At 42.3% G+C, this 25763-nt stretch overlaps 2 protein-coding genes and 1 long non-coding RNA gene across 6 annotated transcripts in view; all 3 read left to right on the forward strand.

The window, feature by feature from the left end:
• Positions 1–5615: 5615 nt before the first annotated feature.
• Positions 5616–10856, forward strand: tamm41 (TAM41 mitochondrial translocator assembly and maintenance homolog). The gene is made up of 8 exons (XM_012833257.2): positions 5616–6123; positions 6413–6595; positions 6873–6965; positions 7274–7424; positions 8264–8409; positions 9115–9280; positions 9505–9567; positions 9675–10856. Exons 1-8 carry the CDS (start codon positions 5986–5988, stop codon positions 9749–9751), a joined length of 1017 nt encoding a protein of 338 aa, XP_012688711.2. The 5' UTR covers positions 5616–5985; the 3' UTR covers positions 9752–10856.
• Positions 10857–11803: 947 nt separating this feature from the next.
• The window catches only part of vgll4b (vestigial-like family member 4b), a 36930-nt gene continuing 22970 nt past the window's right edge, over positions 11804–25763 (forward strand). The window contains exons 1-2 of one of the 4 annotated variants that reach the window (XM_031568451.2): positions 11804–12131; positions 13007–13083. In XM_031568451.2, the coding sequence (XP_031424311.1) occupies positions 13020–13083 (64 nt within the window). In that variant the 5' untranslated portion in view covers positions 11804–12131; positions 13007–13019. Of the gene's footprint in view, positions 13084–25763 lie in introns of all 4 variants that reach the window. The other 3 variants (XM_031568452.2, XM_031568450.2, XM_031568449.2) reach the window with 3 other exon arrangements.
• LOC122132933 lies at positions 21214–23400 on the forward strand. The gene is made up of 2 exons (XR_006152441.1): positions 21214–22873; positions 23280–23400. It is a non-coding gene; the product is annotated as an uncharacterized LOC122132933 (long non-coding RNA).

Here is a 25763-nt window from a genome sequence, read left to right on the forward strand (position 1 = left end):
GATCAAAATGACTACTTGAATCTATAAGTGACTAACAGACTAACAGTGACTAATATACATTTAAAATCTATGGCATGACGTAAACATCTGAAGGAAAATTCTCTTCCCATAACAACCTCTGTATCTGATAATCAGTGTACAGATTTTCAAAATTTTAATTTAACCTGATTAGAACACAAGAGATACTCAAGAAAGATCTACGTATCCAAAGAATACAGTTAATCAACTTTCATGTAATTGCCACAAGGTTAAACCATGGAATATGAATTAACACCTTAGGCTGGTTAAAGGCATAGAATACATTTGCAATTTACATTCGACTGACGTTTTGAATACGTGAATCGGGGAAGAACCATGCTGCATACCTGATGAAAAAAACTGGCCATACTTTTTTCTGCCATAGCTTTACTTTTGCACGTCATTATTTAAAATAAATACTCTTTACAATAAGGTCACGGATGTCAGGCTAGACACAGACTTGGATGGAGCTTGGAACGAGGATGGAGTTTATTCAGAGTCAACCAGAGACAGAGAACGGGCAAACGGCTAACTGAACAGACAGGAGTTAGACTCAACAGTACTAAGAACAAAACACAACGCTCAGAAGATTTTACTTAATGAACAGAAACAGTCCAGGAAAGAATGTAAACTCAGAAGTACCAAAACCTTGGAAACAGGAAGGAGTATGAACAAACACGAAGGAGTATGAACAAACACGGGGATCTAATAATCCGGGGCTTGACGAAGGTTCAGGAGACAAAGTCCATACAAGACGATGCCAAACCAGGAAGTGAGGGGAGTGAGGAGTTTATGGAGCGAGTGACAGGTGCAGGTAATCAGGAGACTGGGAAGACGACTGAGGCAGGTGAGTTGAATCAGGAGGGGGCGTGGCAGGAGCAGGGCTCAGCGCTGGCGTGACAACTAATTACTGGGGTAGATATTTGACAAAACTACAGTATCAATGTTACCGTCCTCCACAATGTTTCCAGATTAGATTTTCACTTGCATTGGTTGCACTGACATCTGCTGATTGCACTTGTTATTCATACTTTTAATTTAATCCATAAATATTATGATATATTAGAGGTCTTACTATGCCATAGGCAATGTTAGAATTATGATAATGTTTCCCCCCCTTGATCAAATGAAAGTTGCCATATGGAGATGAACAGCATAAACCATTAGGATTGGTCGAGGTTCACACGTGATCTGATTGAACAACCCCGAGCAAGATAGTTTCACTGGACTGGAAACGAGTATGAAGCCACAGTCTTGTATAGCAATGACACACACTCATGAGCTAATGAATGTGTGAATGCCAGGATAGGTAAGCAAACATCAGTCTACCGTGCAGTCTACAGAGGATCTTGTAACAGCTGGAAACTGTCAGCTTAAGATGGCTATGGCATGCAATGCCTTGAGGGTTTGCAGGGTCCTCCCTATGGAGGTCCTCTTGGCTACTGGGCACTGGGGACTCAAAGAAGGAAAGCCATCCAAGCACCACAACGGTTTTTGAGAGTACTAGTGTCTCCAGATAGCTATGGGTCTGTGCACGTCGATCTATGATAATACATTCAAGGTCAGCAGAAGGATGGATTCTGTTATGCATTCACAGCATTCATTGATAGTAGCTACATGAGAGGTTATGGTTCGTTTCTTTAATATTCATTCAATCAGTCTGTTTAATTCAGCCCTAGATCTCCCAGGTGAAGTAAAATAATTTGAATTGTGTGTTTAATGAAGTAGAAAAGCCACCAATTTGCTGACTCTCATCAGAGGGCATTGTAAATGAACAAAGACTCTTTTAAATACATGAAGTTAATGAGGCAACTGATGACACAAAAAATAACATTCCCCCTAGCACAATGGGCTTGATACAGAAAATAGATTATGGTGTTAAACATATTTGGACAAATATCATTCTGTGCCTAGACAACATTCTGCAACATCACATGACATGCTTATATTTCTGTATGTGTAACATGTACATAATGAACACACCTAAATATAAAGGCCTCCTTGTTGCGCACAGTGTAGCAGTGACGTAGGACAGATGAAGGATGCGGTTAACAAGGCGACTAAAAGCTGTGTGGGGAACGGGAGTGAAGCAGCTGGCTCAGGTGTGGGGTGTGATGGGTTCAGCATGGATTGGCTGAAGAAGACCTGATCACAGAGCTGAGGCAAGAGTGGAAAAAAATCGCCCCAAGCCTACATGCTCCGGTCAAAAAGAGTCAAGCGTCAAGTCGAATATCATAACAATCTTCTTAGGCAATCAAGGCTGCAGTCCACGACAACCCATAGGAGCTGGTCAGATGACCTTTACATTGTGGAAATCAGCTCATGAATGAGCAAAAAGAAGGTCATTTTATGTGTAAATTTACTGGAAGAAATGACAAACAGACATCCTCATACAAATTCAACTCACGTCAAGTTAATCAACTTTCCGTGTAATAGGGATTCGAGTAAATCGCACAAATGAGAGGAATCACACAAATGGCAAAATGAAAAAAACCAATTAGCTATGAATGAGCAGTGGAAAATGTCCACATCCGTGTGAAGCCAGTTCTCCCATGGCTGAGAGTGCAGCAGCACACAGGAGAAAGTACAATCAGACTCCTCGTGCTTTGTTCCAGCAGTGGCAGTGGTAGTGGTAGTGGTGGTGGTGGATGCATCTCAATGTTCCATTGAGCCAAGAAGCTTTCAGTGTTTGTTTGGTGGGCATAGGCAGCCTCCGTATCTCCATGGAAACAGGCGTTAAAGAGAGGAAGATCCTCCCTCCGTGGCATTGTGCGCTGATAAACAGGCGGGGTGGGTGTCACTCAGCTCAGCTGCCTGGCCTCATCCTCCAGCTCTCTCTCTCTCTCTCTCTCTCTCTCTCTCTCTCTCTCTCTCTCTGGGGGGATTTTCATGTCATCCTCACCGCTCTGCTCCCAGTGTCTCCTTTAAAATAAAATTAGCCATGGCTCTGTGAACATCAGAGGAAAATGGAAAACTGCAATTAAACCCAGATGGAGCATCTGAAGGATAGGCAGTTAACACCGTAGGCTCTGGTTCCTACCAATGAGAAGGAGCCCTTGACCAGGAGGGACCAGGAGGGACCAGGAGGGACCAGGAGGGCTGTCTTCTCCTCCAATAAAGAACGGGCGTGCCAAGAAACAGGTTTTTCACCTCAGGTCAAATGTCTACCATTTCCATATTGGGATGTGTTGGGAATGCTAAATGGGACTATGTATGACGAAATCCCACAATCCATCAGGCGTGTCCACGGGTCATCAATGTAGCTAATGGAATAAGGCATAAACACTGGCACGGCCTGGACTGAATGCAATACAGTGTTTTCTTTGCAGGTTAACTTCTCTCTATGATGTATAAAGGTTGTATTTGTTTGTGTAATGTTTGTATTTTCCTCAGTGAAAAGATATTTCCCGTGCCACTCCTGGACCAGCCATAACTGGCTAACAGAGAGAAGTTACTATGATGATGAAATGCACAACACTGAAACAGTCACCCATAATGCATCATTCATATTTCAATGCATGGACATGTTTGATCCAGACTGACTCTCACATGGCTGCTCGCTGTAGCTGTGCTACTACCAGAGCAAGGAGAGCCTTCACAACTTCAAATCTATCACGCCCCCTTGTGGTGAATATCGTAATTGCAGAAAGTCCACTCGTGTGTCTTTACAGTACCATGTCCACTCTCATTCCCTACTGTCTGTAAATATAGCATATATAAATATAGTGATATGCTCAGAGTTTTTCTCTGTGTTTTTTGTTCCCTCTTCCCTCAGTCTTATCAATGATGGCAGTTGATGGCATTTCTGCCTTATTATACCAAAGACATGCTATAACCACTGTGATAAAGACAGCTTTATTAGACCAAAGACATGCTATATCTACTGTGATAAAGACAGCTTTATTAGACCAAAGACATGCTATATCTACTGTGATAAAGACAGCTTTATTAGACCAAAGACATGCTATATCTACTGTGATAAAGACAGCTTTATTAGACCACATACATGCTATATCTACTGTGATAAAGACAGCTTTATTAGACCAAAGACATGCTATATCTACTGTGATAAAGACAGCTTTATTAGACCAAAGACATGCTACTGTATATCCACTGTGATAAAGACAGCTGTATTAGACCAAAGACATGCTACTGTATATCCACTGTGATGAAGACAGTTGATTAGCTGGCCTATGTCTGGTCCTCTTTGCTGTGTAGCTAGAATCTTTATTTTACTGTAAGAAGCTGGAGAGTAATAGGCGGCTGCATAGCCAGGCTAGGAAGGAGTGGGAGCGGTGGAATGAGGTTAAGCGGTAAACGGTAAAGTCCTCATGGCCATCCTTTACTGTGGCTCTATCTCATTTGACCCCTACACCCTACACCCTACACCCTACACCCTCTGCACTGTCCACTCGGACTCCATGTGTGCATTCATCTGGACTGCCATCTGGGGCCTCATCCCGGGCCTAGCGGGGAGTGGGTGAGGCAATCAAACCCAGCAGGTCTGTTTTCCAGATTTCAATGTACTCGTACTCTAGGGAGGAGCACATTTGTAGCAGAAAGGAGGAAACAAAATGACATAAACAAGATTTTTGTCTGACGTTTGGTTTGGAAGTAGTCATGCTATTTAACCTTGGTTCCATTGCACCGCACACTTTTTTCAGAGTTACGCTTCAATGAAAGCCCAGTGATGTGTGACAGTTAATGATGACCACAACACAAATGTGAGCGTGCTGTTAATTGGAGGACCAAAATTTAGAAATGACCCACTGAGCTATAGCTAATGCACATTTCTAAGGATTTTGTGAACAGCTATGGACAACTGAAAAACGAAGTGAAATGACCACACGTGCTGCATGGTGTAAGCAAGGTACACATCTAAAGCCATGGTGACAGATAGCTTTAGCCTTAAGAGTAGATGGCAAGGGTGTCCCACATCATGACTCTACGCAGAATGTCGATGTGTTATGGACATGGTAGATAGGGGCAAGTCAGAGTGGGCCATACACACTGGGCCAGACACACTGGGCCATACACCAGTGACGTGCGGTGAGCTGAGCTGATGCTGACCATACACACAGATTCAGAGAGGACTCAGGGAGTATGCAAGTGCTTGACTGAAGTGGAATTTACGAGGTACAATTAGCTCACTTTTATGTAAATTGGGTTGAAAAAGAATTCCAAATTCAAAGAAGAGTTTCCAAATCATCATCATCATTGTTTATTCAGGGAGAATTGACTGAGCACAGGGCTCTTTTGCAGCAATGCCCTGATTGAGGCTACATAGTACAGAAGAACAATAAATAAACAAACCATAACAAAACAAAACAGACAAAATAATAAAAAAACACATTAAACAACTCAGAAATTAAGTATGAAAAAATTTAATAAAATAACATAAAGTAAAAAAATGAAATGCAAAGACCAACATTAAAAACACTGGTGCGTTTTTTTTTTAAAACATAATTTGATTTTCAGTGTTGCACATACTACAACGTGTAGTATAGTGAGCCTGTTCAGGTTTTACACACACAAATACAATTAGTTCTTATTTGCCCTCCATGCCACAAGGTGGCAACAAATAATATTTTGATATGCGCCTCCAAATACAAGTTTCTTCTGCAGTGACATAGCTTAAGAAGTCTTGCCGAAAAGATATGTGGCATGCTGTTAATTTCTCTGAAACTTACAGCATGTTATAAAGAACAGATTACCTAGATATTTGCTTATCGAGGACTACAGTTCCTGTAATTTCCGTTGTCATCGGCCTATTAGCTATCTTAGCGACCGTTAGCTATAGAGATGCACACTTTTAGCTAACTAGCTTGTCTTTCTATACGTTAGCTAGCATGCAAAGACCGTTGTGATATTGAGCACTTTTAGTTTTTCATAACACCGGGGTTGCAATGTAGGACACACTAACCTTTTAAGACATCCCGTGGTACATGTTTATTGTAAGCGTCAAACATGACTCTTCCAGCTTTGCAAAATACGACAGTGTTCTTTCGAAGGATACTCTCTCAGTTTCCTCAGGATATAAGTTTGGCGTTTGCATATGGATCAGGTGTATTTAAACAACAGGGAACCACTCAAGGTCAAATGGGGGTAAGACCAAATAAGTTGATACATTTTACTCATGCTTGTCACCTTATTTCACATGCACTTTCCTTTGTGAATGTTAACACACACCAGTATAATATATTGTTAAATAAATCACCTCTGCCTTTATGTATTTACATATTAAATAATGCAGATATGTGAAAATTACTAAATAAAACAAAAAAAAAGTACTTTCTGTATACGCTTCATTACATTTCATTTGTATGATATGCTGATGGAATAGTTATCTTCATCTCTCACCAATGCTAACGCATGAAATGTGCAATTGTTTCAGAAAAACATGCTGGACTTTGTGTTTGCTGTGGACGACCCGGTCACCTGGCACACAATGAACTTGATGCAGAATCGAAGGCATTATTCTTTCCTGAAATACCTCGGGCCCAAGCAGATCAGCACCATCCAGAATGAGCACGGAGCTGGGGTGTATTACAACACCTTAGTGCCCATAGACGACAGGGTATGATGAAGCACCGAGACTACTGTGATTCATAGATGATTTAGATTTTGACTTTGATTATTAAAGTGCTTGTGGAGAATACTGGGCCATGAACTCTGTAGTAGTGGATCAGTAGTTGTTTTCCATTGAAGGTAAATTAGAGGGCAAATTCCACATAGTATTAGTAGTGAATAGACTGTCTAATGAAGGCTAGGCTCTTTATTTCATATTTTCATTGTTGTGCACTTTACTACCCTGAAACTTGTTGTACAGTTCAGCAAAGTGCTCTTTTTTGCAGATGATAAAGTATGGCGTCATTAGCACCCAAACCCTGATTGATGATCTGCTGCACTGGAAGACCATGTACATTGCTGGTAGATTACACAAGCCAGTGAGTTTCCCCTAAAGTTTCCTAATTATGTTTCCTCTTAACATTCCAATTAATACTGCTTTTCATGATTATTAGCTTAAGGTTGAAGGAATTTTGTGCATTTCTTAAAATTCATTTTTATATCTATTACTGCCTCCATATCTATTACTGAAAATGAGTGTATATAATGAGTCCCACGTGGCAGCACTGTTCTTGAATGTGAATGTGCTCTCCCTGGGAAATAATTAAAAAAATACTGTCTCTGTCTTTCTTTCTCTCTCCTTACCATCTCCTTTGCTCACTCGTTCTTCTTCCGCGGGTCTCTCCAGGTGCGTATCGTGCTGCAGGGGGAGAGTGGGAAGCTGCGGGCCGCCCTGGTGGGCAACCTGAAGAGTGCCGTCACCGCTTCCTTCCTCATGCTGCCAGAGAGCTTCTCCGAGGAGGACCTCTTCCTTCAGATCGCTGGCCTCTCCTACTGTGGTGAGTAGAGCTCTTCCTTCAGATCGCTGGCCTCTCCTGCTGTGGTGAGTAGAGCTCTTCCTTCAGATCGCTGGCCTCTCTTACTGTGGTGAGTAGAGCTCTTCCTTCAGATCGCTGGCCTCTCCTACTGTGGCGAGTAGATGACCCGTTCTGGATTGTAGAGCTCGCTGATATCTCAGGGTTCTGGTGTTATTGTTGGCCCAGACATCAGACACGAACATGTGCACACATCAAAACATGCTGGACGGAACATTCTGGCATTTGATACTGTTGAGGCATGTAGTGTATTATTTGAATGTAAGCCCCTTGTGTGACCCGATAACGGTAAAGACAGATCATACCTGGACCGTCCCACAATCTTTAAACAATGTTTATATTCTGAAGAAAGCCACAGATGGTTGTGAGTTACCCGTCCTTTAAACAGTTATATCAGGCTGAAAGAAAAAGGAGAAAACACCATGCATGGTGGCCACACTACGGTACGGACAAAATTGAGTATTTTAGTCATGGGCTATCTAAGATTGCAGCCCATATCAATTCTGATTGTTTTATTTTTTGGGTAAATTAGCATAGATCCTGAGGTCTGATCACCAGGTCAGAGATTCCGTTGCAGCAGCTTTTGTGGTGCATTCACATTTATTGGCATGTCTTTAACAAAGTAATCAGTAGCGTAACATTTCATGAAGGTGCATGAAAGTAGAGAATATCTAAAGAAAGGGTCTTAATGTCTAATTTAGCCTAAGTCCTACTGGAGTACCAGATACAAACTATTTTTGAAATGCAGGAATTCTTCTAGAATGCCCTTACTAAGCTCTTGGACACGCTTGTTTTCTCCCAAGGGGATTTCAGAATGGTGTTTGGAGAGGACAAGTCCAAAGTGCTCAATATCGTCAAGGACAACGGGCCGCACTTCAAAACCTTGTACAGCACCATCTTGCAGGAGTGTCCACAGGTGGTGTACAAGCCACAACAGGGCAAACTAGAGGTGAGACACACAACACACACTAATGCACCTACAGATTTCAGTGTGCTTGTTTTTATGGAACCTGAAATTACTGCAAAATCTATTTTATCTAAAATAATATGGAAATTGGTCATTTCAAATTGAAGCTTAATGACTAGTCACAACATAAGGAGTTAAGTATAAACAAAGCACTAAAAGCAACATCATGCAGGTTTTTACCAATTGTAAGGTACATTTTTGTAGTTAACTGGCTTTCATCAAACTAACTTTGATGGTTGGCTATGTGGTCATGTGAAAGATCTAATCATACCTGTTGTTCCCGCTTGCCAGGCTGCTCTGCAGGCTAATGGATTGGCTCATTTAGTATGGTTTTGTTAGCGCAAGAAGTGTCCTTTCCATATTTAGGGACCTTATTAACCTTTTCATATAAGGTTTTATTTGCTGCAGACTACAATCCTCTTTTTATATAGTCATTATTAGATGACCTCTGGCAGAAATGATCAATAAATCAATGGCCTTTCTAAAAATGAATACATCTTGACTGGTTTGAATGTATTATATATATGTGGAAAAGCTAAGATCACTAGTGGTCAAAGCTAAGATCACTAGTGGTCAAAGCTAAGATCAGTAGTGGTCAAAGCTAAGATCACTAGTGGTCAAAGCTAAGATCAGTAGTGGTCAAAGTTGTTAAGTTAAGCCTAGTAAATGCCTGTGTTGTGCCTTGAGGTGGACAAGAGTCCAGAGGGGCAGTTTTTACAGCTGATGGCGCTGCCTCGAACCCTCCAGCAGCAGATCACCCGGCTGGTGGACCCTCCAGGGAAGAACCGCGACGTGGAGGAGATCCTGCTGCAGGTGGCACAGGACCCTGACTGTGGATTAGTAGTGCAGCAAGGTGAGGAGCACTTTCACACTCTTAGTGCACTGTGCAGTAGTCATACCATGCTGCCATTGTGTGTGGTTGTGTGTTGTATTAGCCTAATACCTGTGTAATGTTACTTTCCAGTGACTGTCCAATGTCCAATACGCAACCAGAAACTTGATTTGCTTACTAGACAAGAGTTCTGTACAGACTGCTGCAGTGTGCTAAAGATTGACTCAAATGTTCTTTTCACCCAGCAATCGCATCAATAGTGAAGATTTCAAGCTTAACACAGAGTGCCAAAGGAATAGCCACTGCGGGTAAGTTAAGCAGGTTTCATTTAGTAGAATTCATTTTTCCATAAAACTTCATGGAAACTGTGAGGCCCGTGGAGGTCTGTGACACATTACTATTCTCTTTTTTTCAGGGACGTTGAAAGCTGCATCCTACAGTGTCAAAAAGCTTAACAAAATGTGGAAAGGTTGGAGAAGGAAACCAGCTTGACCTTTCGCTTCTGTCGCGTCTCCTTCCTCCGTGCTGCTCCGACAACGTGCTGAATTTCCGTGAAACTGAGCCTGATCTGCCTGCCCCTGCGAACACAGTACACCACACTCTTCAGGTTTTAACACACACTCCTCATGATTGCAAAGTGCAGATGTGTCTTGCGCAGTGTACAAGCACTGCAAAACATGCACTGATTGGAATGGATTAAAGAAAAAACGCCACCTATTTGCTTTCTTGATGGCATTGCATACTCTTTTGTGGCCCAGTGTGCCTCATGAGGTCATTCTGGGTACATGACAGTTATTGTCATCTTTGGAGGCAACTCCATTTTCCTCCCTGGGCTAAGAATGGGATTTGTCTAACACTGGTGATCAGAGTGTGTTCCTTTACCTGCACTGGTGGTGCTGCCAGACTGAGAGCATGTTACATTTGAAAACATCACAGCTGGAGCTGAAGAGGAACAATATTTTGAACAAAAGCATTAGCTAAATAATCCAAAATAAGAAAAATAAATGATGTTGGAATAGTGAAATGGATGCATTTAAGATCTTTGATTGGCCTCACAGGGTAAGATGTATAATTATATGTATAAGATGTATCTCTTAAGATATACAAAGTAATATCTTGTATATATCGTAAACATGCATCTTATCTTTCCATCTGATGCCAAGCTGTTAAAGTTGGTTTGTGTAAAACTTTGATTTCTCATATGTATGACATGGCTATTCCCCCCTTAATGCACAGATTTGCATTATTGCGAGTGTTGGACTTGCTACCCGTCTCCATTACCCAACACCTCTTAGCTGTACATTCTAACCCCCCATGAATATGTCTTTAGGCACACAAGGTGTTGCTTGTTTTATATTCCATGGATAGATAACCAGGTGTAAAATAAACATCATGTTGCGGTCAATGAGGTCAGAACACTTAACTGTTTTTCTCCCCCCGCAAATGAAGTAAGAAAATGTTTCAGACTGAAAATAGAATGTTGAATGAACAAAACCTCATAAAATGACTTAGTTAAGGTTTCGAAAAAGTGTTGGTTATTATTTGTATTGTCCATGATTTTAATTCAAATAAATATAAATTATTTATACATACTGAACTGTTTTCTTGTGAAGATTTTGACATGGAGATAGTGTTGGTGTAGCCACGGTAGTGACTCAGACAAGCAGAAGACGGGGCTGTGCAGGAGACGGCTGGTAGGGTGTGACCATGCAGCTGGTGAAAGGCCTTAGCGACAGTCCCTTAGCTCAACTTGAGGGAGTCATCAGAGTTGGTACGAGGATGATTTTTCAAATTAGATGATTAGAAATTCTCAGTTTTTTGGGTTGCTATTTAAGTGTTTTTTTTTTATTTTATTTTATTTTATTGATAGGACAGTAGAGGGCAGACAGAAAGCAGGTGGGAGAGAGATGGTGAGTGAGCCCCGGCCAGCTTTGGACCTGGGTCCCTGTGGGCATTGGACTCGTGTGGGGAAGTCACACTACTGCTGTGCTAAGAAGTGTGCATGGAATCTCAGAAAAGGGGGTTAACCGCCATACACAAACAGTTTTTTTCAGATTAAGGCCCTTTTAATGCAGCATGACGTTAGGGTGAATTAATATTAATGGAAAAATACTTTGAAAATAATTGTCAATACTTTATACTCCAAGGAAATTGGTTTGATAAAGGTTAAATTGTGTGGATACTAACGCCAAATGGAATGGTCTGCTTGGTAAGTACTTAAAGTATTCTAATCCAAATTGTATTTTATTTTACTGTCATTTTGTTTTGAGGCTAATGAGACCACACACGTACAGACCTACTGATACCCGAGGTGTTCACGATCGTGCATTGGTAGCCTATGACATAGTACTAATACATCAATAACATTGATTCTTACATATTTGTGCATAGTTTCTATTAGTAGGCTAATTTCAGAGCACTGCTTCCTTGATTTGTACCTGCAAGGATATGATGTAATTCGCGTGATTAACATAATTTATGCTGATCTCATTTTGTTGAGCTAAACCAATGAGAATTCTTCACTTTCACCACCTGCTAGGAAGAGAATTCCATCATTCCAAACATTCTTCCTCAGTGTGGCCGCTCAGTAGCCTACTGTGTGGCCAAGTTAGTTCGAGGTCTTATTGTTTCTTTTCTTTTATTGGGTTTATCTGGTTGTTTTCTTTCCTATGACACGTTTTAAAGCTTGCTTCAAAATCCCATCATCAGCTAACATTCTGGAGAAGAATCCAAAGTGGCACTTCAAGGTGGTATGTAACTAATTCGAAAAACCTTTAAGCAGGCTACCAAAAAGCGTATCTTAGCATGGACATTAATCAGGTTGGAAGTGGTCCACACACGGCGTGGAGGTGCCTCTCTTCATTTTGGCTCAGTAAGAAAACAGATATTAAAACATTATCTAGCCTACATAATCATGATTAACAACACGGGCTATCGCGCTAAAATGTAACATGCTGGTGTGAAAGCGCCATAGCGATTTCAAATTCTTATGTCGTTCTCTCCAGTTACGGAGGAAACACTTGTTACAAGTATTTACTTACATTAGGAATGAGGGAATGCAATCATACTAGCTGAATTTGTAATAGTAAAGGAAAGTTGTCAGAACTTAAGGATTTTATCTCATGTCCAAACATTCGTGCGCGAACCACTTCCTCTTGGGAGCGCATAGGCTACTAGCTTTTATTGTGCAAACCTTACATTGAGTAAGTTAAATGATAATGTTCGGACTTGGTGATAGGCTTATGGTCGTCGAGTGTTTACTCTAGATCAGCTTAACTTATGTTGTTTGGTTTACAAATCAGGTTGTTTTATTCGAGTGTGAGGTCTCTTCGGTGAATCCTTGGCAAAACAGTGTCGCGTAAAAGTAACTTTCTTGCAAAAAATGCTGGAATGGTATTCTTGGAATGTTGAGTGTGGGAAGCATGAGGCAGACAAATTGCGCTCAAATACAGGCATCTCCGCAACTTCATTCATTTAACGTAAATGGATAGATCACTGGCGAGACTTTATTCTGACTTACTATTACATAGCATTATAATTGCCCACAACCTCCACTGAGTTGAGCACAAAATTATTGCTGATATAGCCTAGGCCGACAGTGTATTTGCATTAGTAGGCTCTGTTGAGTTTCAGTTCGTCACGAAATCAAAGAAACTTGAGCTGGTCAGCACCTGAACGCAAGCAAGAAAGACATTTTTGAATGTGGATCCCTTTTGTTAATGGCTGTTTCCCAATTATTTCCAACAGGGTCTCGCCAAGGATGGAAACGCCCTTGGATGTATTGTCAAGAGCAGCATCATTAGTTCACGCGGATGATGAGAAACGTAAGTTAAAAAAATGTTTATTTGATTCCTAAGTCAGGGCAGTGCCTTTTTATATAACTTTGCCTGCTTGTTGTTGTTGTTTTTTATGTAAAAGAGGCAAAGAAAGACAGAAATGCCAGGGAAATCAGATATAATGAAGGAACTATGGCTTCAGTCCTCAGATGAGCTGAACATAGCCCGATTTTGGTAAAGCAATACATTTTTTTGCTTGACTTCTAATTTCTGGTAAAGCACTTAGTGTTATCTCAGACATGACTCAACTTAATAAGTAACATTTGGATAACAATGACAGCATATGAAGTAATGGCCTAGATTCTGAGAGAGAGCTCAACTGCCACTAGTCCTATTCACCATATGGTGATATTTCAGGAGGAGTCACCAAACAATGAAACATGCATATCATCTGATACATAATTCTCCACACACACACACACACACACATTATGTGGCGTTAACAGCAGTAGTTTATTCCAGTTAGGTAGGATAAAACACACTTGAAGGCCTCCAGTCCTAAACACTTGGCATGACTACTCTGCTCCAGCTGAAACACCCTCCATCTCTGGCAGGCTTGACGTTCATTCCTCTGCCTCTACCCCATCCATATAATCACACCTCAATTCTGTCCAGAGAAAATTCCTTCCTAGATTAAGGAGAGAGGCAAATCCTGCTCAGCAGGCATTGAGCCTACTTGAAATTTGGGTGTGCAAGGTCTTTTGGGGGTTGAATGGCCACAACCTTTAGAAACCCTAATGTGAATTGAACTGCTGACTGGAGGAGTTTATTCATCTTTTTACTAACCTCAGCAGGTGTTTTAATCGTTACTTGTGTCCAATTATTTTTTGCATTGGAGGAGCTGATCTACCAAGATGTAGGGTTTAGTCTGTATTGGTGTATTGTACCCGTTGTGCCAGAAGTTTAGTCAGTGAACATTGGTCATTTTCTAAATGATTGAACCTGTTCTAGCTCAAGCTCTGTGTCTCAAGCCTTCTCTACGATATTAAAATAACCCCCGCATTCAATAAAACAATTTCTTCTTAACTGGCCAAATGCTAGAACTGAGAGTAATATCTTGTGATAATGGCCAAACCCCTACAAAATTCTACCACTATAAAATCTAAAGGGCTTCTTTGAGCGAGTAGGCTGGTTGAATGACTGTCTCTAAGTTGGACTGGGAGCGTCGCAGCACAACCCCCGCCACCCCCTGCTGTGTTCTGTTTTGCGGGGTGCTGATGTCATTGTGTTGTGGCAGTGCATGTGTCTTTGTTGCGGCACAATGTCCTCGACCCTGTTTTCACAATAGTGCCAGCGCAGAGTCTCTCCCCATTGGCTGTTTGTATTTATGACAAACCTTTGGAACCGCTCCACCTTTCTGGAAGTAGAGCAGGGAGAGGCGCGCAGACTAAGTCCTCACCCGGCCTACACACACTTGCTGCTCACGCTTTGCCAGGGTTAAGTAAAGCAGCACTGATACCTGATGACAGGGGCGACAGTGGTACAGGAGGTAGAGAAGTCGTTTAGTAATCAGAAGGTTGCTAGTTCGATTCCCTGTCGAAGCGTCCTTGAGCAAGACACTGAACCCCTAATTGCTCCTGATGTGCAGTGTGCCATCAGTGTAAATGTAAAATGTAAAATGTGTATACATTGGAAGTCGCACATATGTAAGTCGCTTTGGATAAAAGCGTCTGCTAAATGACTAAATGTAAATGTAAATGTAATGATGAGCCTCGGGGGAGTGCTGCGCCCCTCGCTGTCAGAACTTTAAACAGGGATGAACAGCAAGGCAGATGAAGCTAATTCAAGCACTGCATGCGTTGACAACTTCTGCCGATGTTTGAAAAAAAAATGTTCTTGTAAAAGTATTTGAGGTGTGGTGTTTAATAGCCTGCCTTTGTGTCATGGAGCCCAGTCAGGTGGAGAGCAGGCTCAGGTTGTAAAACTCTCTTAAGGGTGCAGCCCATTGCCTGGGAGCCAAAGTGAAATGGCCCCCCCCCCCAATTGGATTAAGCACTTCTTAACATCATTAGTGTGAGAGAACACAGCCTCAACCAATTTAATGGCTTTCTGTAAAAGAAAGAGAAAAAAAAAAAAAAAAGAAAAAAGCACTCCTGTTTTCAGAGAGCTCTATAAAGGGAGGCGGTGTTTGCAGAGCTTCCTCCTATTGACGCCTGATGTAGAGGAATTCAGCTTTGGGTTTTGGGGCTTTGCCAACTCAACAGGAGGAAGCTAAGACAATACCTCCCCCAGACCCCTGTCTTTGCCTGGCATGTTTGTTTTGGCCATCACCTCTCCTTACACCTGCAGTCAAGACCAAACAGGATGATGACCTTTTCATTTGTTCAGGCTCTCTCTCTCTCCCTCTCTCTCGCTAGTCTTCTTTTCTTTTCTTCCTCCTCCTGAAAGATTGATGCCTTTTGCCTTTGTTATGGTCTCTGCGGAGCAGCCTGGCGCTCTGCGCTTTCCCCGCTGGTGTGGGAGTGTCATGTTAATAAGCACTTGGCAGCTCCGTGTCAGTGTGGTGTGGATTACCCTGCTGCAGCGCTACCAGCCCGCTGTTGCTGGAGCAGGCTTGGCTATTGTCAGGACTTTGTGAGGGTATGTTATGACTCACCTCTTGGGTGTCTGCAGGGCCTCTAGAGGCTTCACCTTAAGGGGGTGTACGTCTTGAAGGTGGGGAGGCAGACATGATATCTCAGGTGTCTCTGGGTCACCCATATCTGCAGTTCTTCACACAAGAGTTTTTACCAATTGGGGACAAATATGTGTTACTATAATATATACGTTATGCCTTGAAATGAACTTTCGAAGAGAATCATTCGTACTGATCTCATACCGTAGACTTTGTTGAACTTTTACAACTTTTTGTACTTTGCAATTTTGTAACTTCTGTATTTGAAGTATTCCTGTGTGAGTTTATGAAGAACCTTGTCATCAAGGCTTGGTCAATAGGCTCCCATAGAAAAGGAATGTATTATTGAATGTTGTGAATACTTTAAGGAATGTTCCAGAAAGGCCCTTTTCGTATGTGATGGACTGGAGTTTTCTAATGTGCTAGTGAAGGACTGTCCATTACCGTGTAGAGAGTTTCATGAGGGGCAGGGGAGGGGACGGCCTTCTCTTTTGTGCCTAGCTGATCTTTTAGCTGTGTGTGTGTGTGTGTGTGTACTTGCATGAAGGTCTCACGCTTCCTCAATTGTCTGTGTTAGAAATGAGAGTCAAGCACAAAGGACTTAAGTATTTCCGTGCCCTAGTTCCTTAGGTTAATGTTTGGTCATGAGCGTTGTTACAGACTAGATGTTTGGCTCTCCCAGTGACAACGAGAAAGACATAGCAATCATAATGAAGAAAATCCACACTCCAAGGAATGGTTTGGCCATATGTCTGTGTGTAAGAGAAAAAAAGCAGCTGAGCGTTCTTTCCTCCTTCAGCTCCCTGAGGTCAGTGTGAAAGCAGGGGTCAAAGGGCAGGGGTCAGGGGTCACACCGGGTGGGAGGCTGTGTGTCACAGGGCAGGAGGAGGCAGGCAGAGATAATCCATTTTATTGTTGTTTCTTCAGGCTTGTGACAGTGGTTGCAACGGTTTTCAGCGATTAGCAGTTGTATTGATGAATAGTTTGATTGTTAACACATGGGGACACACTTTCTGCAGCTTTTCCTTTAAACGTGTTCAAATATCTTGGAGATGGATATTTCTGAATCAGCTGACACTAGTAAGTACAGTGCTAAAAAAAAAAACATTGTTTTGAGTAGTTTCCACATAGTCGATTTTTAGTGAAAATAGCATCAAGAGAGTGTTTCTTCTCCACGCTAGTACGCTAGCCTCAAGGGGGACTAAAAGGACCTGGGTAAGGTTCTTTAACGAGGTCGATTGGAATGCTTGCTTGCCTCAGGTGCTGGCAAAAGCACATGGTTAATGTGTTGAACGCATGGTTCCACAACAACAGATGGGGGGCTGTAGACCTTTCACGAGAGGCACTGCGTTGGTGGGATTTCCAATCATTCTTCTGAGTGAAAGTTTCCAGGTGGCAACTTTGCATGGTGGTGTTGTTGTGAACGGTGAGATGGAGTGTGCATGTGTTTCCAGGTTTCCACCAGACATCTTTTCCCCCCATACTGACACTTTCTCGCTGGCAGTTTCATAGATTTAGTTCAGTCTCTTGTATGATCTCTTATGAATGGTTGAGCCACCAAAAACACCCTACTATTTGTTTGTAGGTCTTTTGACCAGACTTTTGACACTAATCTTGCTCTTTGTAAACTTCATACATGTGAACATAAGTTATGTTTTGACGGTTGTCCTAAAACTAGACTCGACTCGACTCCTCATAGCTGAGTGTGTCTGCTAGAAGCCTCCGCCCCCTTCTTCGACCTCTGTCTGCCTGTCTGAGGTCCTTTCCCACAGTGTTACTGAGCCTGCAAACTATGTGCTATCACATGGACCCTGAGGAATGCTCTCCTCCCTCGTGTTCTGTGAGGTGGTACTTCAGACCTGTCGCTGTTTGGGAGATTTGATCAGAACCACAGCCGCCAAAGATGGATGCTTCTCATGGCTGGCTTTTCTGACAGTGGCAGAGCAGTCGATCCATCAAGCTGATGGTGGTGGCTGACTCGCATTCCGTTTCAGCTCAGTCCGTTGACCGTGTCTTAAGGGGGCCTTTTTTTTTTTTTTTCAAGAGCACTGATGTCTTACTCTGTAAAGAGCTGCATGATTCCGTGTTCGTCTGCCAGAGATAATTGGATGTTCTTTTCCTATTGTAAAAGATCGGACCATGCACCCACTAACCCAGAGTAGGGGGGGGGGGGGGGCTGGCTGTCCTCTGAGGTTCCACAGGTGTAGCCATGATGGGGAGCAGTCATGCGTGATTAGTTGGCTCATGTGTTACTGAATGTGGGTCCTTTCAAACCCCCATTCTGTCTGCGTCAGTGGAGTGTGTCGTCTCGGACAGTGGACAGCAGACTTTATTCTCCATCCCCTCCGTCCACGGAACACAAACACAAAGCATGTTGAGGCTGGAGCTGCTTGTTTGCTCGCTCCTAACAGGAAACAAACAGAATGGATGCTTTTGGTAGTCAGCGCCAGCCCTGTTTGTGCATAAACAAATAACTGTTGAACCCCAGACTGCTAAGGCATGCATATGCGTGTCTAGGGCTAAAGCAGCAGAACAGATATTATGGTGTGTTGGTGTGTGTTTAGATGGCAAAAGTAATTTGATGTAATTCAATATTATTATTGTTATGGGGCTCCCAAAGCCTGAGCTTGACAGGACAAGCTGCATTTTTAGCTAGGATTGGTAATAACAAGGTCATGTCAACAAGATTGTGGAAAAAAAATGAAACTTATTGTTAAAGATTATGAAGTTGTTACAATGCCACTGGTTTACAAATATGGCAACACTATAAGTGGATGATAGTCATTCCCAGACTGAAGGTCCAGACCGCGTTGTAAATGTATCAGTGCTTTAGGAGAAAAAACACTTCTTTATGTAACCCCTCAACAAACAGTCAAAGCTTTGCCGTATGCAGGTCAGCAACGCTGGAATTTCTTGCGCCTCAGTGTCAGAGTGGTTTCTCCTCAGACGGCATCATTCTCCACACTCGCCATCGTGCCAGAGATTCAGTTTCTCCTCAGACGCCATCATTCCCCACACTCGCCATCGTGCCAGAGATTCAGTTTCTCCTCAGACGCCATCATTCCACACACTCGCCATCGTGCCAGAGATTCAGTTTCTCCTCAGACGCCATCATTCCCCACACTCACCAACGTGCCAGAGATTCAGTTTCTCCTCAGACGCCATCATTCCCCACACTCGCCATCGTGCCAGAGATTCAGTTTCTCCTCAGACGCCATCATTCCCCACACTCACCAACGTGCCAGAGATTCAGTTTCTCCTCAGACGCCATCATTCCCCACACTCACCAACGTGCCAGAGATTCAGCCAGAGCGCCGGAGATGGCAACGTCACCACAAGACGGCTCGCCCTTATCACTGGGCCTTTTGTGTCTGCTCGGTGGCGTACACAGCAGTTTGGGGAACAAACGAAAATTCCCCGCCACAAAATCCCTTTCCATATGTTCGGTCATGTCCCAGTTTGACCAGCTTTGTATGAGGTCATTTGATTAAACAATATTTGTGTCTCGGATGGTGTCTAGATAGTTTGCTTGCAGGATAAGAGGCGTTGTTTTTCTGGATAGTGTTCCGAGACATTGATTATGGTAACCTGCCCGTTTTATTTAAGGAAGTAGCCATTAAAAAAAATACATGGCCTGAAGTCATAGAGCCCAAGGTCCATTCAAGGCCAGAGTCAAAACAAACAGACCCTCCCAGACTTTCTCGTATGTTATAAATCAATATTTAACAGGCAAACCACCACATACTAAATCATCCTCTCTACCAGTAGTTGATAAGCCATTGCTCATCAAGATCATACTTTTTTTTTTTTTTTTAAATAACTATTTTCCCCATGTGTGTTCCTGTTAAAACTGGGATTTTACAACAGAAAGGAATGCTGGCTGGGTGACAGGGCAGTATGAGAAATGACCTCATACTCGCAGAGTCATTGGATACCCCTTAGCCTAGGAGTCTGTTACTGCATAGATAGCCTGGGTAGAATATGAACATGTATAATGAATGTTGCCATGCTCACGTATGCAGTTAAAAGGTGTTTTGAGTTGGAACAATGGAAGCTGAGATCCCTGTGGTATTTAATGACTTAGTGTTGGCTCACAGTCAGTATAGTTGAAGTCTCGGGTTGCAGAACTAGCCGTGTCAGTTGGCTCCCTGGTTGGGCTGTGCAGTGTGGTCTTCCCCAGCAGTGAGACAGGTGGTGGAGCAGCACATGTTCCGTGGAAGGGGACGCTCAGAACAAGCCCCAGTGTCAGAAGGTAGAGGCCCTCTGTTCACCATTTATGGTTCAAAATCATCCAAAACATGTTTGCCTTTTATTATTTTTTCTTACCTAATTAAAGCACACTTTTAACTCCCTTTCTCACACACACACACACACACACACACACACACACACACAAACACACACACAGATTGTATTCATCAGTGTGGACAGAGATTTTGATGCATCAGTCTCACACTATCCAAAGTCCTCAGGGCCTGGCACTAGGCTATCTTGCTCAGAGAGGCATCGCTGTGTCTGCACTGATAATTTACAATGTCACCACCATCCAAGCACAAAGTTGCCTTCAGCCAGAGTAAACACACACACACACACACACACACACACACACACACACACACACACACACACTGTTAATATTTCATGGTCAAGCATGTCTGAGAGAGTGTAGACCTCCTGGTGTTTTTTGTTCTGCATGCACTTCATTTGAACTGGGTTTGATGAGGTGTCCTTTAGTTCTTTAGGACAGAAGCTTCTTCCTGTCTGAGTTTGAGCAACAATGGTAGAACTGCAGGTATTCATTTCAGGCAACACAAGGCAAGGCAATGCAATGCAATGACAGGCAGGTTGAGGTCAGCACTGTCTGCAGGTTAACATCCCTTGTGTAAGCAATGTATTGGATCATAGACATTATTTTTTCACACTGGCTATATTCACAAATAGTATCAAATCAATCAATGTAAATGTCAATGTAGGCTAAACACAACAGGCTCGAAGAACAACAGGCAAACACTCATTTGATATACAGTACCATTGAAAAGTTTGGACACACCTTCACCTTCTCATTCAATGGTTTTTCTTTATTTTTTGTTATTTTCTATCATTGTAGATTTATACTGAAGACAACAAAACTAGGAAAGAACACATATGGAATTATGTAGTAAACAAAAAAAGTGTTAAACCAGAAAATGTTTTATATTTCAGATTATTCAAAGTAGCCACCGTTTGCTTCGATAACAGCTTTGTATTATTGTAATATTTGTATAGTTTTACATGACCTTCACAAATGGTGAATAATGAGTAACATCAAATGACCTCTGGTTCCCTTTTTGTTTAACCTTAATCCAACCACTAACACGCTAAGGCTTGAACAACATTTTTCCATGTTAATATGCCTTTTTTTCCATGTTAACAAGCCTTTTTTCCATGTTAATATGCCTTTTGGCATCAAATTCATGATTACTAAATGATGTGTCCAGAGATCAGTCATCACTGGAGCTCCCAGTGTGGTCGTCACAGACCCTCCTCTGTGTCCTGATGACTGAATCTGGGCCATCACGTGTGCCAAACATTCCTTTTGTTTTTATCAGACGCGACCCCCCGACGATCGCATGTACTAGTCAACCGTTCACCCTGAGTAAGCCCTTTTTATTCGCTCACATGTTTGTGTAACAAAAACATATAACCTTCAATGGAATATATATTTGAATGGCAGAATTCAACAGCCGCTCAAAAAGGTCTTTTTAGTTTGCATTCTTCACGTGTATCTCATGGCTCTACTGGTCAAGTGCGCCCTCTCTGCCTTGGAACACTTGCAAATGAGGATGAGTATTTGCATGGGCCCTATCCCCCAGGGGAAACCCAGTTCCAGGCAGTTGCACATCAACAATGCCTGCTTTCACATCGGCACTCCACGATGTTCAGTCCAGGAATGGTTTGGCAATGATCTGTCCTAAAGGTTTGTGATTTTGAAAGCCGTATTTCCAGTTCTACTGGTAGAGAGGGTCATGTGAGAGTGACTGGGTTTGAATGGTGGTTTGGTTCTCGGCGTAACGTTGGGTGAGTGCAGGATTAGGCAAAGCAGGGGGTGAGAGAAATGTGCTCTTCACTGCCCACACTCCCACACTCCCTGAGGGACTTACAGTAGAGGGGGTGGGCGAACAGAGCTTAAGGGTCAGGAGGCCGAATCACAGCTGTCTGCCTGTGTTCAAGAGAACAGGGGTTGCACAGCTGATTGAGTCACTGATTCAGGATCCAGCCAAGGCAGTGAGCCTAAGAAAGAGACCGAGGCCTGCGTCTGTTTAAGGGATCGGTGGAGGGAGGGACGTGTGGGGGTGACTACATATCTTCGTACATTCTTAAGTCTTAAGAAAATATTCTTTTTACCTCTGGTTATGTTTTCGGTTCGGTTTGTTTGTTTGTCTGTCAGTAGGATTACGCAAAAACTACCAGGCCGATTTTTTTTTTTTCATGCAAATTCACCCCTTGGTGGAGGGGTGTAGCACGGGCCAGGGGGAAATCCATTTCGGAGCGGTTCTGAATGAAGGGCCGGATCCAGATTTCTTTCCCACTTTCTTTAACGTTGTGAAATAGGGCATTTGCCCTTGGTCGGAGGTCTGCACTTCTAGTTTCATGCTGGGTTCTTGTTTCTCTGATCTTTCTGTGCCGTAAGGTCTACATTAGTAATAGTTATAGGGCCCTGTCCACCTGCCCTCATCTACCATTATCACACTTTAAACTAGAACACACACATCACATCACATACCTTCACCAAGGCCCAACAGTCCCCTTCAATGGCGTATCTTGCAACATTGGTGAAAGCGAAACTAAATGTGTGCATGCGCGCCCCTTTAGTCAGATCGACTCTTCCTCGGCCCATGCAACACTCTCCCAGCAAGTTTCATGAAAATAGAGCCAGTAGTTTTTTTGCGTAATCCTGCTAACAAACAAACAAATGGACAGAGGCGGAGGTAAACATACTGGGTTGTTGGGTTATTTGAACTCATTCTGGGTTCATTTCTGTAACCCAGCAGCTGGCTAGTAGCTCCGTTGTGACATTATTTGTGCTATGTAACAAGTTGAAAAAAGGCGCTATTCTTCTAACCGTCCTGTCCAGCAGTTTTCATCGTGCACAGGAAAACGGGCCGTATATGGAGTGAAATAAAGGTTTGTGTCTACTTTTAACCTTTTTTTATCCGGCACAGAGACATGCCCTTCGTGACATGACTGATCACTATTGCAGCTTGATAACTAATTATGTTGATAGCTAACATTTAGCTAATGATAGTTAACGTTGTCAGTAGGCTAACATTTATGTTTGATAATGTTTAGCCTCAAACAGAGATCAGTAACGTTACACTAATACAGCGTTTAAAAGGTTAAAGGTCATAATCCTCATGTGAAGCCTGCTTTTAAGGGTCATATTGGTCCAAATCAATCACAGAAATTCTCAAAGATGGACACGAAATTCTCGCTATGTTAGATAAATGAATGTAATACAAGAGCTTCTCTATCCATTCCTGGATGATGTAAATAGTGACTGATGCATGTCTATTTTGTGTTCGATTTACAGATCTAACGTTACCCCAAAAATGGATGGGACAGTGGAATTCCCCCTCATGATGGAAAGTAACTAACACTTACTTTTTAAAGATACGCCTGTTATGTTGTAAAATAAAAATCAATTGTCTGAAGTCTTTCTGTCCAACTTGTTTTATTTGACTGTGTAACGTTACCTGATATCTTAATATCAGCCTAGATAATCAATATTAGGCTATATTTTAATGGAACTCCATCTTGTGGTCTCTCTTCTCTCTATGTCTTAGCATAATTCATATAAAACACAAAAATGCAAACAACTAAAGAAAATAAAAGGCCTATACCTTATAGGCCATAGAGATATACTCTTCTTTATTCAGTTATACATATTTTGCTCATCCTTAGATTCTTTTCTTTTAACTGTAAAAACAGATACACTGTAATCAATGTTTCCAACTTGTTTCCAACGGAGGAATCAAGCACAGACGTAGGCCTACATTTCATTTGTCAAAATATGATGTGCTTTAAGACACAAGTCACATATCAAGTCACATTTTTGGGATGCAGTATAACTGAAACCACAGATAACTGAAACCATGGTTACCAAATCAGTGGATTAATGCGTACACTTCCTAGTGGACAAACCATCATGATCAACAGCTTGTACCGTTAGGTGGTCAAAGTCTTTCCTCCAAATAGTAAGGCGAATAAAGGAGGGTTAGGGGGTCGTTTCGGATGGCCCGTCGGACAGGGTGGTGTTACAATTCTGACAGGAAAGCTTGATTTGTCCTGGGACGTCAGGCTAGCAATTTAGTGACCCCTGGCATGTGTCAGTGTATCTCCCTCACTCCCTGGAGTCTGCTCACTCTCACTCCACCCCGTGTGTCTCCACAGCCACCCCCGCCCCCCCCCCCGCAACCAGGAAGTGTCCTCCTTCTTTTCCATAACAACCAGAGGAACGTGTCATCTAGAGCAAAACAAAAGTTACTCTGTTTTTCTTCAGGACACTGTCAAGGATCAAGGGTTGTGTAATCCCCTCAAATAAACCACATTGAGGACTTCATTTAAGTGTGTCCATGCAGGGTCATACAGGAGATACATGCATGCTCAGACAGACAGACAACAGTTTCTCAGAGTTTGTTTTCCCTTGTTGCTGGAAAAACAATACAAATATTGTTGATGTATGATTTGCATCAGTATACATGAGTGTTAAAACACCTTTTACCTAAACGTGATGGGCAGTGGGGTTTCCATTGTGGAACAGTAAGATACAGAGAGATTGATTTTAAAAATGTAAGTTTGATGTGGATGTTTTCAGATGATGTGTGTATGCCACCAAAGACATGTCTCATACAGTAGTACTATGGCATCACATGTGACACACATTTGAAATGGATCCCGCTGTGCCAAAATCTATCAACATCATTTCAAAATGAGCTCACCTATGACTGACTATGGAGCTATTTTATCCAGGCTATGAAGGGATTATAATGGGAAGGATTTGTGGAAGTGTGAGTGGTTTTTCAGAGCTGGGCTCTGGGGGGACCAGCTTTTAGAACACCAAACCCCTTGCAGTGGAAATTCCCCCAGGAGTTGTGTAATCATTAATCAACTTACTGCGGAGTTACTTAACACATGGCTGGATGGCTGTGCCACTGAACAAAGCTCTCATTTCAGCAGCTTCCTAGTGCGGATTTACTTTTATTATTGGGCTGTATAGACCTTTCCAGGGTACATTCTGGTCACAAAGCTCCTGCTAAAAGCTCCCGTGTTGATGCTCTCTGCTTTCTCCTAAGTTTAATATGATTCAGTCTCTTTCATTTTTGGAACATTATCATTCTTGTAGCTTGTCTGTGTTTGGCAATGTTGCCTTGTATACTGAAATGGTGTCAGACACCTTACCACTCATAAGCATAGTTCTTTTTTACATTCAGTGTATTTGTACATAAAGTGACTGTCATGTTGAAAATACACTTTTGTAACCAGCAGTGTGTTTTTTAATTATAAAGTATTGACATTTAAATCTGACTTCGGAAAGAGACAAATTGCTGAAAATTAAATGTTCTTTACAGAGCCAGATTTGGTCATCAGAATTGGTCAATTGATCATCAGATTTGGCCATCTAGCTTAAAGCAACTGTAATGCAAGTTTGTACTGCTTTTTGAGATATGTTTTTGCAAGTAATTAGTTATCATGGTATTAATTCTGATGGCATATGGTCATGTGAAGGACCGATGTCTTGGTCCCATGAGTCACCCGGCCTGCTCACTGTGTAGGTTTGTGAAATGGGTCCCTGTGAAGTGCCGCAGAAATGTATAAACACTTAGTCGATGTCACCAAATACATCACCAAAACACATCATTTAGCAAGCTAGCTAGCTTTTTTGGAGCCATCTGTGCTATTTGCATTGGCCAGGCAAGTCTATTGGCTTTTGGCAAATTAGCTTAGTTTTAGACCAAAAACTCCTTATTGCCACTTTCACTGTAGTGAGCACCCATACCTTGACTGACCTGCGGGG

Source organism: Clupea harengus, chromosome 5 (genome assembly GCF_900700415.2).
Source record: "Clupea harengus chromosome 5, Ch_v2.0.2, whole genome shotgun sequence".
Classification (NCBI taxonomy): Eukaryota; Metazoa; Chordata; class Actinopteri; order Clupeiformes; family Clupeidae; genus Clupea; species Clupea harengus.